Genomic DNA, 17,702 nt, shown 5'->3' with positions numbered 1-17,702 from the left:
ATTACTGTATGTCCAGGATCTCCAGAAGGGTGACCAGGTATGTTTAAGGAGCTCCAAGTTATTTTGTGTGTGTGGGCTTGCATACGTGTGCCTGTGATGGAGGGAGAGAATCGTTACACCACTGGCAGACCTCTTTAGGTAGAGTAGGCCTACACTGATAGAGCAGGTATATAACACCCTTATAGAGGGACAGGACATCCTGCATGCAACAGAGTACCAGCTGAGAGGACACAGGTGGCAGATAAATGCAGTCAGCAGTATGGTTCTTTGGAGGCCACTTGCTATATGTGTGTGCACGCATTTGTTTGTCTCTCGCGCACACTTCTCTGATCCCCTTTCCCAGCTGCCTCTTACACTGACAGCTCAGATGACGAGACCTCTCCTCGGGACAAGCAGCAGAAAAACTCCAAGGGTAATGGAGATTTTTGCATCAAGAACATCAAACAGGCTGACTTTGGTCGCAGGGAGATTGAGATTGCTGAGCAAGGTAGGTGGGATAGTGCCCCCTTGTGTTTGCTTTGGGTGATTCTGGCTGCTTTCTTACATGGGTTTTGTAGCATTGTGCACCGATATGCAGTTGCTGATGGCTTTTGTTTGTTTTCCGTCTAATCCTCTTAAACCAGTCACTTATGTGTGCATGGTTTTTTTTTGTGTGGGTTTTTCTTGTGGATTATGTCCATGTTTGTCATTATGTTGCTTTCCATGCATTTTAATGTCCGTGTGTAGGTGCTTGCGTGTATGGGTTTGTGTAGTTGCATTTGTGTGTGTCTGTAGTTGTGCGTGTGTCTTGTAGTTGTCTGTAGGTGTGTTCGTGTGTGGTTGTGTATTTGTAGTCGCGCACGTACGTGTGTGTTGTGTATCTGTAGGTGCGCGTGGTTGTGGCTGTAGTTTGTGTGTGTGTTGTGTATCTGTAGGCATGCGTGTGTGGGTGGGTGTGTCTGGTTGTGTCTGTAGTTGTGTGTGTGTGTGTGTGTGTGTGTGTGTGTGTGTATAGTTTGTGTGTGGTTGCGCCCGCGTGTAGTTGTGCGTGTGCGCGTGTAGTTGTCTGTAGGTGTGTTCGTGTGTAGTTGTGCGCGCACGTGTGAGGGTATGTAGTTGTACACGTGGAGTGCTCTCAGGTCTTCATGTATGTGTCCTCTGTAGGGACAAATGTGTGGGTAGTGGTGTATTTGGTTGTGAGTGTGTATGGTGTGTGGGTGTAGTGTCTGTGGGTGGGTGTAGTGTCTGTAGGTGTGTGGGTAGTTGAGTGTGTATGCGTAGTTGTGTGTGGGTGTGTGTGTGTGTGGGTCTGTAGTTGTGTGCGGGTGTTTGTGTGTCTGTAGTGGTGTGTCTGTAGTTGTTTGTGTGGGTGTGTGTGTGCGCGTGTAGTTTGTGTGTGTCTGTAGGCACGTGTGTTTGGTTGTGTGGGTCTAGTGTGTCTGTGTGTGTGTGTAGTGGTGTGTGTGTGTGTGTGTAGTTGTGGTAGTTTGTGGGTGTGTGTAGTGTTGGGGGTGTGTGTATTGTTTGGTTGTGTGGGTGGGTGGGTAGTTATTTCCCTGTGCTGCTAAGGAGCCCATATTTTCACAGTGTACTGAGACAGCACAGTTCTGCCCACTTCACCCTCAGATAACCAAGCAGCTGAACACCAAGTGGGCACATCGACTCTCTGCTCATACTGTGCTGCTCTGTGCGCCTGTCCTCTCTGTCACTTGGAGACCAGGAGTGCTCTCAGGTCTTCATGTATGTGTCCTCTGTAGGGACAAATAAATCATTATCTCAGAATACTGGGTGCGTAATGGCATCTCTAAAGTCCAGCCTGTGGAAAACGTCCTGTTTCTGAAAACATGCTTTTTCCATAAAATGGAATAAACAGTGCTGCATTAATAATCTAGCTGCAACATGTTTCAAATTAAGTGTGTGTGTGTGCGCGCTTTGCAGAGATGCCAGCTCTCATGGCTCTGAGGAAGAGGGCTCAGGGAGAGAAGCCCCTGGCTGGAGCTAAAGTGGTGGGCTGTACTCACATCACAGCCCAAACTGCTGTGAGTAGCCCATGTATAGAATCTCAAAAACACACTCACTTTCACTCTCTGTCTGTATACACATCTTGTATTTGTTCAGCAAACCATGCACCTGTCACACTTTTGCCTGTGTGTGTGTAGGTGCTAATGGAGACCCTGTCCGCACTAGGGGCTCAGTGCAGGTGGGCTGCCTGTAACATCTATTCCACCCAGAATGAGGTTGCAGCCGCCCTGGCAGAGGGAGGTGAGAGTCTCGCTCTTCTTCTCGCTCCCTCCTTCCATTCCCTCTTTCTGAGTTCTCTGTTAATCTATGTCCCCTGGCAGGTTTCTCTGTGTTTGCTTGGAAGGGGGAGTCTGAGGATGACTTCTGGTGGTGCATTGATCGCTGTGTCAACGTGGAAGGCTGGCAACCCAACATGGTAACAGAGCCTTTTAGATTCCACTACCGTTTCCACTACCTTTGTAGATCCCACTATATTTAGATTGGTTCACTTGGCATAGAGGGATGTCTTCTTATTCTTCTGCCGATTGTGCCTCAGATCCTGGATGATGGTGGAGACCTGACACACTGGATCTATAAGAAGTATCCCAGCATGTTCAAGAAGATTAAAGGCATTGTGGAGGAGAGTGTGACTGGAGTTCACAGGTGAGTGTTGAATCTCAGGTTAACTCCCAAACTACATCCAGTGCTGGGCCTTCTCTCAGTATACCTTCTACAGATGCTGATTTCAGCTTGTTAATGTCCAAGTTTACTGAGTATTTTAACATGCTAGCAGTGTTGGTGTATTTGCCACTTTTTATTCTTTCAATCTAAAATCTCCAAATTTTTTCTGTAATAAGTAATTAATGCTCCCAAGACTGGACCTAAAGTCTGCTTTTCAGTGCCTGTGGAGCTCCACTTCTGCAGGGGAATGGCACCATCTAGTGGCTGAGAATATGAATACCAGGATTTAAATAATGCATTATTACTGCTGAGGTTTTTTCAGCAAGCTGAATGTGAAATCTAATGAGAGTCGGCTCCTCTTCTAAAGGTTCTGTATGTCCACAGGTTCATTAGTTTGTTATCCAGAGGTGTGCTGTAGTTGTATGTATAAATATGGTTTTCTGCTATCTTTATGGCCAGGCTGCATCAGTAGATAAAATGGACTAACTCTCTACTTGAATTAGAGTGCAATTACCTTGGCTAAGTGACAATTACAGTCTGTTTATATGTAATTACCTTGGCAAAGTGACTACTAGCAAATTTCTGTATGCCAGTTATGAAGAAATGGACTAATACATTGAAACGCAAATTTAAACAGTATCACTTTAAAGTCCTTTAAATAAAATGGAACAGCACAAAATGTATTTTGATTTGTAATCTAGTTGATTATGATCATTTTAATTGGGTTGAGTATTTTAAGGCACCTTTTTTCAATGCATTGTAAAAAGTGCTCAAGTTCAGATACCTTTTTGACTATCTAATTTTCTCCAACTTCAGGGAAACCAGTATCAAGACATTTTGTTACAGATACTTCAACTTACAAAAAAGAGACTCAAAGTAACAAAGTTCATTTATTTTGTTCTTGTGTAATGCTGCCAGGCTGTACCAGCTTTCCAAGGCTGGCAAACTGTGTGTGCCTGCTATGAACGTCAATGACTCAGTCACCAAGCAGAAGTTTGACAACCTGTACTGTTGCCGGGAGTCCATCTTGGATGGGTAGGTTGAACATTATTTTTGCACTTTATGGCACTACACACACAGTGTATAGTAAATATAGTAATATATTTACTATATACTGTTCTGTGTGGCAGCTTGTAATCTTCTTAGCTGTAGATCAGTTTTGGATTCAGTATGCTTTGGTTGTTTGGTATGTCTGATTTGTGTGTGTATATGCGAGTCTAGTTTGAAGAGGACCACCGATGTGATGTTTGGAGGGAAACAGGTGGTCGTGTGTGGATATGGAGAGGTGAGTCAGACACTATCACATGCTGCAAAACTAAATTTAGGTCCTTGCTCAGTATAAATACCAGACCTAACCAATAGAGGCCCCCATGCATTAATAAATTAATTTTCATTATTCCACTTCACATGGCTGTATTTGTGGTGCTAGTCAGATTCTTGATTATGGCTATACTTGTGTGTTCTCTGTTACTACAGTGGAATGTTTAGAGAGCTTATAATGAATGTGACACTGTGTGTGTGTGCGCGCGTGCACATGCATGTTTTCGTGTGTGTTCAGGTTGGAAAGGGCTGCTGTGCTGCTCTGAAGGCAATGGGCTCCATTGTCTATGTCACAGAGATTGACCCCATCTGTGCTCTGCAGGCCTGGTAAGCCACCAGCTCAGACCCTAGTTATTGGGGGCTCTCGGTTGTCAGGGCTTGAGTCTGAACTGGGTCAAGTTCAGAAGAGTAACATTTTACTAAGGTACTGGAACTGAAGCATGACCTGTAGGGAGTTGCATTAAGCACACTGTAGGTTTTTGACAGGTCCATGTGAACGTTTCTGGCTGCTGGAGTCTGCTTACGAAGCATTGATCTCAGCCCTTGTGGTTTCAGCTGTGTCTGTTGCCTCTTCACCTCTTAGCATGGATGGCTTCAGACTGGTCAAGCTGAATGAGGTCATCAGACAAGTGGACATCGTCATCACCTGCACAGGTTGGTCGCAGCCTCCTCCTGACCCCAGCGGGCCGTCCGCCACCCTACAGGCGGAGCTGAAAGCACCAGGCTTTTCAGCCCTCTGGCTGTGCTGTGCTTTTAGTGGAGGTTGTGAGCACCCAGGCTGCTGGAAGACTCAGCTACTGCGCTTCGTTAGCTTCACCTGCAGCCAGTTTTTAACTTGTTCATTTAAAACAGTTACTAAAACATTAGATCTGTGATCAGAGCAATTAACAGATTTTTCGGTTGTTCACAAGCTCATCTGTAAATTATCTGGTTTTATCCTGTTTTTCAGTTGTTCAGAATATGGTCGTGTTCATTGAGGCTTTTTAATTACTGTCTTATAAAGCTGATACTGCTGTAACAAGGTCAAACTATGTATGTAGCTCTTTCATAAATGTACAGCACTGTTTTTAATATGTGAGGTTGTAGTATGTTTCATAAAATTAAAAAAAATGCTTGTAGTAGGTTTTCTACATTTCCTATGCCAAGGTCTGGCTTTCATGAAACATAGAATATTGCCTAGAAAATATTCCTTATTTAATAAGTCTAAGGGACAGTCATGGAGAAATGGCTTCAACCTTTAATAACAGCTTCTGTCTCGGGTCTCATCTCAGCCATGCCGAGAGAACTCCAGGGTGTTGCTCACTGTTGATGTGCGCTGCTCTTAGGCAATAAGAACGTGGTGGTGCGGGAGAACCTGGACCGCATGAAGAACGGCTGCATCGTGTGCAACATGGGCCACTCCAACACCGAGATCGATGTGGTGAGCCACCCTGACCACGTAGTAGCGCGCACATGTGCATGGCCCGAGAGTGTCTGTTTTGATGTGTTGATGTGTGCATGTGCACAGCTGAGCAGGACTTGTTCGTATGACCCTGCTCTCGTTGGTACTGTGCTTCGCAGGCCAGTCTGCGGACCCCTGAGTTGACCTGGGAGCGTGTGAGGTCACAGGTTGACCATGTGATCTGGCCTGATGGGAAGAGAATAGTGCTCCTGGCGGAGGTAAGAGCATCACCCAACATCATGTCAATAGAGGAAAATACAGGTGGTTTGTTTATTTTTTATTTATTTATTTGTTTTATTTTTTTAATGGCATGTATTTGAGACACATGTGTAAGTTACCTTTACTGTCATGAAATGGGTAATGATGAATTAGACCAATAGAGGAATGTTTCATGGTAGGTTTTTTATTCGTGTGCGTGTGCTCACTTGATTAGGGTCGTCTCCTCAACCTGAGCTGCTCCACTGTACCCACCTTCGTCCTGTCCATCACAGCCACAACTCAAGTGAGAGTCGTAGTACATAATCACTTTTATTAAGGCCATTGACCTGTGTGTGAAAGTATTTACTTTCACTTCCTGTTAGAAAAATGGTTGGCTTGCTCTACTTAGATCTTAAGTAGCGGCGGGTTGTCCCCAAGCGGTGTGTGTGCGTGTGAGCACATGTACTCAGCCAGACTGTTGCCATAGAAACTGAGTTCTGGTTCGTGTCCCTCCAGGCCTTGGCCCTGATAGAACTGTACAATGCTCCAGAGGGCCGCTACAAACAGGACGTCTACCTACTGCCTAAGAAAATGGGTAAGAGACACGTGCACAGTATTTTTATGTGCTCATGTGGTATGCATTGAAGTTATGGAATCAAAAATTGCTGCTCTTATACAGCAAGCTGGATTTGCGGTGATCTATGCAGAGGTCTTGGATGCCTGTCAGTGTTTGGGTGTGGTGGTGCAATGATAGCAGTTGGTCAGCAGACTGCAGTGAGCTGAAAGACTCAGCATGTCTGCAGTCTCAGAGCTTAGCCATATGTGACCCAGCGTGGGCCCTGCATAGAGAGGCAAGAACAAGAGAGTGCAATATAGGTCGGCCTGTCAGAGACTGTAGCTGCGGCTCACTGCGCAATCATGCCCCCCACACTCACACCCCTATCTCTGTGTCTATCTCACTCTCGACCCCATACCTTAGCATCACTACTATAAACAGGTGAATGAGGCAGAGGTCTCTATGGAGCTGTGTCTGATGGCATGTGCATGAAGCTGCTTCATTTCTGGAAGCAGGATGGCAAAAAATATGGGGGAGGTAATTAATCAGTAAAGGCTGGAAATTAGGGCTTCGTCACACTTTCACCCATAGACTGAAGATAAGGGGCTTTTTTTTGTCTCTTCACTTCATTGCTTGTTCAAAATAGACTCGGCACTAGCTGGCTTGACTCTAGCAGACATTAAGCCAAGGTTATGGAAGCATGCTGAATGAATAAATGTGCTTTTTGGTTCTCAAATTTTGACTTTACCTAGATGAGTATGTGGCCAGCCTTCACCTGCCCACGTTCGATGCCCATCTCACCGAGCTGACTGATGAGCAGGCAAAATATCTGGGCCTCAACAAGAACGGACCCTTCAAGCCAAACTACTACAGGTATCCAGCCATTAGTGTGCTATGTGGTTTCTCATTTGTTCTCTTGGTTTTGGTCTGTTTAAATGTCACTGTGCCAGTTTGTGTGGGGAAATGTGCAAATTGTAAGCCTACTCTAATGTATACCTATTACTCCATTTACTGTTTTTTGTTGCAGATACTAAACCACCTTGCACATGGAAAAAGAAGACTAGAGAAGTTAGTGCAACTCCTCAGTCCATACTGAGAGGGGGAAGGGGCTTGAGCCTCACTTTCCGAGGGGGGTGGGGGGGGCTCTGTGCTCATTGGCCATGAGTGTGGCTAATGATGGCTACAGCAGTGTTTTATTTATTTTCTGCTAGAATAAAATAACTCTAATAATTTTATGAGCTGCTACTGCTGGTGGCCAATCCTAGCACCATTTTCATGGGGAATTCATTGTTTCATCCTCCATTAGCTTCATGGGTCAATTGTCTGTAATTAATTTAGAGATATTTTGTTGTTTAATTATGGCTAGGCTAATGTTGAAAAAACCTGAAAAAAAGGTAAACTAAACAAATGTGCTTTTTTTTTTTTACCATTGGTTTTGTGAAGATGTGTCACTTGTCTTATTGTCTTTATTTTCAGTTCTGGTGATTTTTTAAAAAAATTCCTTCCTCCTTGTGTTAAATGATGGGTTGGGACAAAATTACAGTTGGGTCATGGAGTCCCCGTCATTCCTGTCTGTAGATCACGTTATTCAGATGTCTTTATCTTTGTTTCTTTCTTTGTTTTTTAAAGTTGTGTTGATTTTTACTAAACATTTTAGAACTTTGTTCTATCTCGGTTCTGAATAAAAGTAGACTAGTTAAAATTTAACTGGATACTGACAGATGTGGGGCAGGGCCTCTTTCCCCAATTGTCACTCAAACTGGAAGCAAATTATTTCATTGGCGAGAGCATCATCATCTCAATGTGTCTCCCAAATGTGAGCACACTGTGTGTTGAAATGAAGCCAGTATTGATGTTTTAAAATGTTCCCTCTGACCATTTCACAAATTCTCTAGGTCTGGATTTTATTTCCACATAATTACATTATTGCAGACATGTAGTCAATCACAGGGGTGTATATTTAGATATTTATACAGAAAATTAAGATTTTTCTATCTTCTGCCTCCCATTTGTTTTTGTTCCCATGAAATCGTTCTCTGTCATTATAAAGATAAGCAATTAAATGTTATGATCTTCTAGTGTAATATTAAATGTACTCAAACCTTCATTTTATATACTGTGAAGTAGAGACTATTTCAATGAGATACCAAATGTACAGTCAAACCGGTACCATGCTTCTTTGCCCGGTCCTTTGCTGACTGGGAGCAGCAGCAGAACCAAGGGAAAGGGGGGGGGGGGGGTGTTATAGCCAGGAGGGATTTAGTTGCACATTTTCTTGTCTGGACGGTTGATCAGAGTGAACCGGTTCGGTTTTACTGTGTGCAGAACTGTGACGTGAAAGAGCTACCTTTGTGACAGGCTTATTCTAATCTAATAAAATGGGGACCTTTTATTTTACCACACTTCTGAATATCTTTTTGGCAGACGCTTGCCTCGTCCTTTGCCATCTGTGTGTTTGGCGTAAAGGGAATGACTTGCTACTACCATTTCCTCACTGTCCCACTCTGCCTGCCTGGGCCCTGTTGTGGGAGCAGGGAAACCCTTTGGTACTGTGGGCTCCCTTGGTGCACTGCCTGGCTGGCAGAAGGATATTTGGAGTCCATCCTTGCTTAAGCCTTTTCCTTTTCTTTTCAAGCTGGTCACATTTCTCATAAACTTTCATGCAACATATACAATCAGATTATATTTTATGTTGTCCTGATACAGCAGTGTTAAATAGGTCCACTTTAGGATCCCCACAGAATTTCTGTGTTGTGCAAGCCAACCCTAACTCATTTTAATTTTTCAAAAAGATAATTTTTCTAAATCTCCTAGAGGTCACATGAATTTTCTTTACCAAAACTATACGTGGTGTAAAAACTGTGCAGATGTGCTCTACTGCATCTCTGTTTGAGTGCAAGTTTTTACCCCATCCATCTAAACTGCCCTTATAGACTCAGTCTCTTCAGCTGTCTACCTTTGCACATAACTCATACTGTTTGTCATATGGGTTAGCACATATCTAGATGTGTTAAACCCATTGTTTTAATGTTTTTAACCTTGACCCCCACCCCACAAATGTTCTTTCTGCATCTGTGTGCATGTGTGTGTGTGTGTGTCTGTGTGTGTGTACGGGTTTTCTGGAAGGCCAGAACTTTTGTTGCTGTGTTGCTGTTGACTCCAGATCCAGGTGCATGTATAAGGCTGCTGTGATCTGTGGTCTCACAGAAACATGCGCACCAGGTCGACACCAGCATCTCGTATGGAGAGCAAATTTAATAGGAACTAAATCAGATTCACTCCTGTATTTATTTTATTGAATACAAATAAAAGTCTTTTACTCTTAATTTGTCAAAACCATGTTTAAATATTGCAAGTGGTAATGGTAGATGAGCAATAATCAATATGTAACCCTAAAGAATGAAAATAAAATTCATAAAAATGTACTCAAGAAAGTTGTTTCAGGTATGGCCAAGTGTGGTTTGTTTTCCAATACATTTTAAAAGGGGTGTGGCACTCAGGGTTTTCTCAACGGTGGCTAAAATGCTGTGTGTTGGGGCAAGAAGTTCAGCCATGTTACCAGCTCAGGTTTGTGTTGTCCACTAGTCTTAACCATGTCTAGTCCGACCATGTGGTGCTGCGGAGCCAGTAGCTAAGGGTTATAAGTGGAGTGTGTGCCTACAACTCACTCAATATATGACCACATGATTGGGGGGTGCAAGAGCAGCTGCTGTCGCCGCTCACACACTGGCTTGATCTTTTCACTTTCCCTCTTTGAAAGTCAAGCTTTACACACACATGTACAGAGGGTCAGGGCCACTGTCTTTATGGGACATCAACCCAGGCACTGGACTCCTGGGTGATCAGGCTCCTTTGGCTGAAGCAAGAAATAAGCTTTCCTGGTAAGACCCAGTCACTCTGAACCAGCTGTTTAGACAAGCACACACAGACTCTATAGTTTCTGGTGAGCCAGATTTGAGGTGTAAAAGAACCCCTTAAGAATTATTTTTCTAAATTGCCACCTCAGGTAGTCTTGTAATTTCTCCTTTATATTGTTTCCTCATAAGCATTTATAGAAAGATTATATATTGAAAAGTGAGTTTGCCGCAGAACTGCTACATTAGATTTTTTTCATGCACTTATTACTGATTGATGAGCGTGTTAGAAAGGGTTTCAGTGTACGAATTGAATTATTGACTTTGCTGCTTTGGTTTTCTTGGCGAGATGTATTGGGGGGACTGAAAAGGCTAAAATATAGATAGGAATAGGCTCTAATTAAAATAGTTATTCAGATATTTACCTTACCTTCATTTGTCCCCGCCCCCCCCCCCCCCCCCAGTCCAATATAGTACATGGCATAGTACAAGACCCAAGAACTCAGAAGAACATCAGAACTCCAAATTTCAGAAGAGTTAAGACTACTGAAGGACTGCTCTGTACAGCAATAAACAATACTTCAAAGTTCTCAATACTGGCAATCTTTGTAAAAAGCGCTTATTGTGTTAGTAACACCATACCTTTTCTCAAAACGTAATTTAGTGTATTGGGTAGTTGCAGCTTGTTTGAGAGTGTCGAAAACGGTGCTGAAACAATTATCCACTGCATACATGTATAGCTGTAGTTTAGATACTTCGTAGAGAGAAGATTTACATTATGTGAGACTATTACAAACATTTTAAATATTTCTCTACTTTTAATAATTCAAGTAATTCATTTTCACTTTCATTTGCATAACTTTTACTCTGCGTTTTTAAATCAAGTATGCATGGTCTGCGTCACCTGAACCCACTTTATTTCTGTGCATTTATAATTTTAAATAATCTTCAAAATGTGACGAGGAAAGCAGTGTTACTACTCAGCTATTTGTTTACAGTCATTTTGTTTTAGCTTAATGGTAAATATGAATATATGTCTAAATTCTTTTTAGCAGCCGCATCAGCTCATGTAAACAAAGCCATTACTGTAAACAAAACATGTTTGTACAGGCTAATGACCAAGTGTTTCATAAAGATCTTACTTGGCCAACTTTGCCAATTATCGATTTAATTTAGGAGAATGCTGTTTTTTTTTCTACTGTCAGACTGCTGGACTGGACACTAACTGGGCATTTATACCTATCGTTCAGCCTGATCATGGATGGCACGTTTCTTCTTTCATAATGAAGTGCACACCGAGACCTGGTGGTGTTTTTCTCAGCGGCAGCTACTACCTCGCGGTCATCGCTGGTGTCCGCCGTCTAAGTGCGACCGCGTAAAGCCACGCCCTCTTCGCCGTTTTAACAGCCAATCAGGCAGCCGGGGCGGACATTCTGAAGTTGGAAATCCAGCGCTGGTGTCAAGGTGACGGTTCTCCAGCTGAATGTCCCCTGGACGCGCTGCGGAGAGGTGCGTCAGACGCGATTTAACAGATGCAGCAGACCGACGACATGGAGGTACCTATTCTTAATGATCTAAACAATAACAGCAGTAAGCTGAAGTCCCTGGCGCAAGGGAGAGATGGGTTCAAGAATCAGCAGAAGGATTCGGAGGTAAATCCGAAGCGGTCGAGTGCTGCGCTTTTGGGGCGTACTGACAGGGGTTGTGTGTGTGTGTGTGTGTGTGTGTGTTTGTGTGTGTGTGTGTGCGCGCGTTCCCTGGCTGTTGCTGGGAAGCTTTTTATGTCCTTGCCCGAGAGCGGATCCTCATCGCATGTAGTCCGAGGTGCTATTTTGACAGCACGGCGAGTCATCGCTATAAATACCTTACGATTTAAAAGCGGCGAATGCGGTGAACATGACTGTGCACGGGACTCCCTGTCATGAAGCCTAAATTTGCTACTCTTCGTGCGCACAAATTCCAATGCGTAAAATGTATCCAGTTGCCTCATCGTGGCGATAACTGGCTTTAGACTGGCTTTAGAACGGCTTTATACTTGTGTTGGCATCTAACAGTCATGTATATCTCAGTGACTTTGAAGTTGATTTAGCGGGACAGATTTTATCATCACTGTTATTTATAACAAGAACTAAATCTGAATGAGTTATTTCATGATGTTAAATTTAATGGGGAACATGTTAGAAATCGGACTGTTTATTTGGTAGATGTAACGATCTGCTTCAGGCATGACATGAGGGGACTGGACTGCAGACAGTACAGAGGCTCTCCATACTGCCCCGAGCTGCATCCACAGCAAAATCTAAACATGTGGCCACATAATTCACGGTCATTAAAAATGAAAGCTACATGCATTTTGATGTATGCCTTGGTATCGCAATCGGAAAAGACCTTTCTCTGGGGGAAGAAGCCCTTGTTGTGCTCTGAATGGGTATGCTACGGCCCCTCGAAGTTATCTTAGCAAAATTTCTCGACCATGTCAGAGCACACTGGGATTTTTAAAAGAAGAATTCGAGCGTATTTTGCCTGTGCAACCTTAGTTTTCTAGGACAGTGCAGAGTGGTTTGGGTGTAAACATACTGTCTCCCACCTGCCCCTCCACCCCCAAAAAAGATGACTTAAACCCAGATGGCACTTGTGCCATTGCAGGATGCACCAGTCTCTGTTTTAGAATGAATAGGCCTCATTTAGAGGACACATGAGTTAGCAGACTGATGGAATATGATCGTTGAGAACCCTGTTTAGGCCAGTGCTCTTGTAAAGAGGATGTATCCCTGCTGTATTATCTGATCGTGTGGTATTTCTGGAATATGGCATGTGGAAAGTGGGGGGTTGGGCCCTTGTTGATGTATAGTTCAGTGATCTTGCCCTGGTAATGCTCACAGCTCTGTGTGTTCCAGTGCTAAGATGGGAATTGCAGACGGCATGGTTCTGGATCAGAGTGTGGAAGATGGGTCCGGTCCAGAACGGATCCAAATGCTGTACGTTTGTTTTCGCTCTGACTGCGGCTGGCCTGCTTGCCAACCCCCTGACCCACAGCACAGTGGACGGCGGCTCGCCTTGTCTTGCTGGGAGACCATTGATCCAGATGAAGCCCCCTGTGATTAACACTGCAGCATGAGTTCTGGTGCTGGGAGAGAGCTGGCCGTAGCACCCTGGGATCTCCTGACTGGAAAGGTGTGAGCGTGGCTGTCTCGGCGGAAAAAGCTCTGCTCCCTCTCGCACCTTTCATCCAGAGCTCTCCTGCGCGGCTCACGACATACGGAAATTAGCAAGAGCCGAACAAGGCCTGGCACGTCTTCTCTGGAGTGGATGTTGGGAGGAAGGCCCTGGAAAACCACAGCATTCCTCTATGGCTCATTACAGATCAGCCTCAGTTGACCTGCAGGAATAGAGCAGTAACAGGGCTTTAGTGTTTGAGGGATGAGAATGTATGACTGGCTGTGTCACAGATGCTTTGTAAGGTTTGGGACGTTGACTGTGTCTAGAGTCGAGTTTGAAAGATACTTGACCTAAGGAGCTGTTGGATGTTTTGAAACCAGATGCAGTCAGCCGCAAGTGTGTATGTGGCCTCTACAAGTCAGTGCCAGCATGTTGGAGGCACAGAGTGAGTGTGGAAGAAGGACATGGTGAGGGGAATGGAAAGGAAAGGCAGGTAATAGAGCCGCACCCCGAAAGCAGTCAGCTCTCAGCACACTACAGAAGTGCAATCTTTTAACAGCACTGAACACTCTGTCCTATGCTCTCTTTTGTAGTGTGCGTATCTATTGTGTGTGTGTGTGTGTGGAGGAATGTATCGGAGTGTTTTGAGCTGTATCATTTGGACAGTGGATCTGGAACAGGGATGAGGAACCACTGTGTGTATGTGTGTGTGCAAGCATAGACCCATGTGTGTAAGAGCACTGGATGGAAGTGGCACTTAATCCTGCACCTCTCCACATCCTGTGTGTCTCCCATATTTCTCACTTTTGTCGAGTGACACTGCACCTCTGCTGCTCCGCTGCACCTGCTGTGCCTGCATTTGCATAGTGACCGTGGATGGTGTGCCCAGCGCAGGGGGAAAAAACACAGCGGAAGGACCCAAAGCATGTTTTTCCAGCAAGCTGGATCAACTTGTTTGGATTGCACTCATTCAATGTTCATTTGCTTGCTCTCCTCAGGGTTCCATGGAATCCCCCAACCTGGAGTTTGAATATGGGGACACAGATGGCTTGACAGCAGAACTCTCAGGTGAACACACGCACATACACCTAACGTGCTTGTTGTTAAGGAAATTGCACTTGAGTAAACTTGAGAACAGTCAACTTATTATTTACTAATTAACATGAATTTACAGAGTATTGAGGTTATTTCAAACGACACTGTCATGACCATTTATCTGTACTGTCTGCATAAATAGTTAAAGTTTTGTTTCAGTATGAAATGTTCTTGCTAAAACTGTATTAAAGAGGTATTACACCTGGCACATTTTTAAGACCATGTGATGAACAGAGCCCTAATGTTCAGCAGTTTTTCCTTTTCTTTTTTTCTGCAAAATGCATGTTTATAAAAATATTGTACCTAGTCTGTACTCTGTCTTTGTGTTTTTTTTATTCTTTTACTTTCAGAACTGTACAGTTACACAGAGGAGCCTGAGTTCAGTCTGAACAGAGACTACTTTGAGGAAGACTTTAGGAACCACGGTATTTAGCCTCACCATGCCGCTATCTGCTCTGGACATTAATACTGCTTTATATACTCTCCCTTCTGTCTATTCTGGGCTCAAATACAGCTTTATATGCTCCTCCCACTGCTCTGGTCACTAGAAATGCTTTATATACTTTTCCCTCTATCTCCTCTGGTCACTACTTCTACTCTACAGACTCCTTCCCCTGTATACTCTGGTCAGTACATCTGTTCTGTAGGCTCCTCCCCCTGTATGTTCTGGTCAGTACATCTGCTCTGTAGGCTCCTCCCCCTGTATGTTCTGGTCAGTACATCTGTTCTGTAGGCTCCTTCCCCTGTATGTTCTGGTCAGTACATCTGCTCTTTAGGCTCCTCACCCTGTATGTTCTGGTCAGTACATCTGCTCTGTAGGCTCCCCCAACCGTGTGCTATCGTGTCATTCCCGTGCAGGTATCCTCTCCAATCCCCTCATATTCCTACTCATTGTGTGGGAGTGTGTAGCAGTGAGATTGATTTCTGTGCAGGAATTCTAGTTCTTTATGAGGAGATGCTCATGTGTGTGTACTTTATGCATGCTGAGATAGAAGGAGATGATTAATTGAATGGTCCCAGATGTAACCTACTCTGTGCAATAGAAAGAGAGGGTACAGAAATGAATTATCAACACAACAGTATAGTACTAAACAGTGTGTGCATGTGCATGTATGTGTAAGTGTGTGTGTGTGTGTGTGTGTGTGTCCGGGGGGGTTGGATGGACAGTTGTAATATGCGCTTACATTTCGACACACACTCGCATAACTGTTGGAAGGTGTTGATGTCAGTGTTTACAAGCTCAGCTTACCTTACTAAATCTTGCAGTCTCTCTCTCTCTCTCCCTCCCTCTCCCTCCCTCCTCAGTGCCACAGCACTGCATTCTCCATATTCAGTGTGATATATTCCATTTTACAGCAGAAAACTGACAGACGACATCAGGGATCAGCTTAACCTTCTCTCCCTATATTTTGGCCTTGTGTGAACACTGTCTGTATGTTTGGAAATGCACTCAGAACAGACATCAAACTCCCCATCTTCCCCTGTCTCACCTTGATTTTCTCATTTAAATGGATACCTGCGAATAAATTCCCATCAGAGTCCCTGCAAAATTCTTCACAGCATATCTTTCAGTTTGATGTAAGTAAATTATTCTGCCTCTTCTTTGGGTTCCGTGCTTTGATGTGTAGTGACACTGAATTCTGCAGTCGTCAACCAGAGGCATCGCAGCAGTGTTCTACAGTGTGTCGCATTTCAAAGCGCAAGCAGAGGTTAGGCTATGACATTCACGTGGAGATTGGGAGTGGCTTTTGTTGCTGTAATGCACATGTGCGTAAAGCTGTATATGGTAAAGACTATTGAGTGTTTAACTCTGTATGTGTGTGTATCTTCTGTTAAGCGAGGATCACTAATACTTCTGACCAGTTGTTCTCGTGAGTGAGGAAGGAGAGTGGGAGAAATGCTCACTGAAAGAAAGCTGCAGAAAGAGTTAATGATGGAAAAGCAGTGACAGTAGGGGCTATTTGCATGGGTGTTTACAGAAGTCTGTGTGTGTGTTTGTGTGTGTGTGTGTCAGCAAAGGGCAGGAGGTGGGTAGAACTGAGTACAGAAGAGCAGAGAGCGTACATCATGAGGCTGCTAGATGCCCTGGAGGTTACCGACAGAGACAAGAGACTCAAAGTGGCTCGTGCTATTCTTTACCTGGCCCAGGGTACTCTCTCTCGCTCTCTCTCACGCACACACACACGCACACACACGTACACACACACATGCACATACATGTACAAACACACATGCACACACTACAGCCACAAACTCCCATTATTCACTTTTTTTCATTCTAGGTCTATAGAACATTCCATATGTGCAGAACAATCTGATGTTGCTTTAACAAGGTGTGTGTGTGTGTGTGTGTGTGTGTGTGTGTGTGTGTGTGTGTGTGTGTGTGTGTGTGTGTGTGTGTGTGTGTGTGTGTGTGTAAAGGTGTATTTGATGAGTGTGACACAGAAACAGATGTGCTCCACTGGTCACGACACAACGTCTTCCTGCTCTATGATATGGGCATCTTCACTGCTCTGCTGGAACTTCTCAGCATGGAGATTGAGTAAGTGTGCTCTTCTAAAATGTGTGTGTGTGTGTGTGTGTGTGTGTGTGTGTGTTGGAGGGGGCATGGGTGGCTGGGTGTGTGAGCTTAGAAGAGAGCTACGACAATGAAAGCAGTAAAGCCTACTTTAACCAACACTAACTGTAGGCATTGGAGTTTTCAGTCTATCTCTGTTTCTGGCTGTGTGGGTGTAGCTTTGTGTAGATTAAATATTACTATTGACGGATTTTCTTTTCTCCTTTTCTGGTTCTCTGTCTTTCTATGATCTGCGTGCTAATCGCCAAGTACAGAGCTTTGCACCCATGGCTTGGCTAATGAATTAAAACCTATTTTGTGTGTAGACTCTGCTGACAGGATCCAGTACTGAGAGAGACAGATGAAAGAGAGGAGGGAGACTAGGGGCACCATTTATGGTGTTTACCTTTTGTTAGCTCCATTGAGGGCTTGCATCTCTTTATATTACCACCCTAATTGCAGGTGGGGGGCAGGGGAGGACACGAGTATGGTGACAGTGCCGATCGTGAGTGCAGGCACCTTAACCCAAAACTCCCCCCGCCCCCCATGTGCTCTTTGACTCTGTGGAAGAGAAGCGAATTCTATTTTTACGCTGTCTCCCGAGAGAGCAGGCCCGAAACGGCTCCGTCACGGCCTGGCTGCCAAGCATGCTGCTGGCGGGACTGCCCTAATGAGATGCCTCTCCACTGGCCCCCCCCCACACCTGAGGAAATGTCCTGTCTAATCTAAAGCTGGTGGTTTCCAAGCCCTTTGGGACATGCTCTGATGCGAGTCTTGTCTTTATTAGGTACTTTATTAGGTATACAGCCATACCTTATAGGCTGCCATGCCATTTTAACTTGTAATCCATCATTTCTAGCA

The 17,702-nt window shown here is 44.3% G+C and overlaps 2 protein-coding genes across 14 annotated transcripts in view; both read left to right on the top strand.

Moving 5' to 3' along the window:
- The first annotated feature begins 30 nt into the window (after positions 1 to 30).
- Positions 31 to 9,614, top strand: LOC145655801 (putative adenosylhomocysteinase 3). Of its 3 annotated transcripts, none has more exons than XM_081709267.1 (15): positions 31 to 487; positions 1,918 to 2,018; positions 2,139 to 2,241; positions 2,322 to 2,416; positions 2,537 to 2,643; positions 3,580 to 3,696; positions 3,883 to 3,946; positions 4,220 to 4,308; positions 4,565 to 4,635; positions 5,307 to 5,401; positions 5,542 to 5,640; positions 5,856 to 5,924; positions 6,137 to 6,215; positions 6,929 to 7,049; positions 7,204 to 9,614. In XM_081709267.1, exons 2-15 carry the CDS (start codon positions 1,920 to 1,922, stop codon positions 7,208 to 7,210), a joined length of 1,215 nt encoding a protein of 404 aa, XP_081565393.1. In that variant the 5' UTR covers positions 31 to 487; positions 1,918 to 1,919; the 3' UTR covers positions 7,211 to 9,614. The 3 variants fall into 3 exon arrangements, with proteins under 3 accessions (XP_081565393.1, XP_081565395.1, XP_081565394.1); XM_081709269.1 differs by having other exon boundaries at positions 31 to 1,719; XM_081709268.1 differs by having other exon boundaries at positions 31 to 2,018.
- Positions 9,615 to 11,343: 1,729 nt separating this feature from the next.
- LOC145643355 (striatin-interacting protein 1 homolog) overlaps positions 11,344 to 17,702 on the top strand; it is a 16,349-nt gene continuing 9,990 nt past the window's right edge. For 3 of the 11 annotated variants that reach the window (XR_014121720.1, XR_014121719.1, XM_081709260.1), the window contains exons 1-5: positions 11,347 to 11,682; positions 14,188 to 14,257; positions 14,635 to 14,709; positions 16,299 to 16,433; positions 16,706 to 16,826. Coding sequence is in view for 9 of the 11 variants with exons in the window: in XM_081709260.1 (XP_081565386.1) it covers positions 11,563 to 11,682; positions 14,188 to 14,257; positions 14,635 to 14,709; positions 16,299 to 16,433; positions 16,706 to 16,826 (521 nt within the window). In the remaining 2 variants the exon portion in view is untranslated. Of the gene's footprint in view, positions 11,683 to 14,187; positions 14,258 to 14,634; positions 14,710 to 14,888; positions 14,911 to 16,298; positions 16,434 to 16,705; positions 16,827 to 17,702 lie in introns of those variants that run through there. The other 8 variants (XM_081709259.1, XM_081709257.1, XM_081709265.1 and 5 more) reach the window with 7 other exon arrangements.

Source organism: Electrophorus electricus, unplaced genomic scaffold (genome assembly GCF_041902795.1).
Source record: "Electrophorus electricus isolate QZ-2024a unplaced genomic scaffold, ASM4190279v1 Scaffold349, whole genome shotgun sequence".
NCBI classification, from domain to species: Eukaryota; Metazoa; Chordata; class Actinopteri; order Gymnotiformes; family Gymnotidae; genus Electrophorus; species Electrophorus electricus.
The sequence above is the reverse complement of the archived record's forward strand: the minus strand, read 5'-3'. Positions and strand labels throughout refer to the sequence as shown.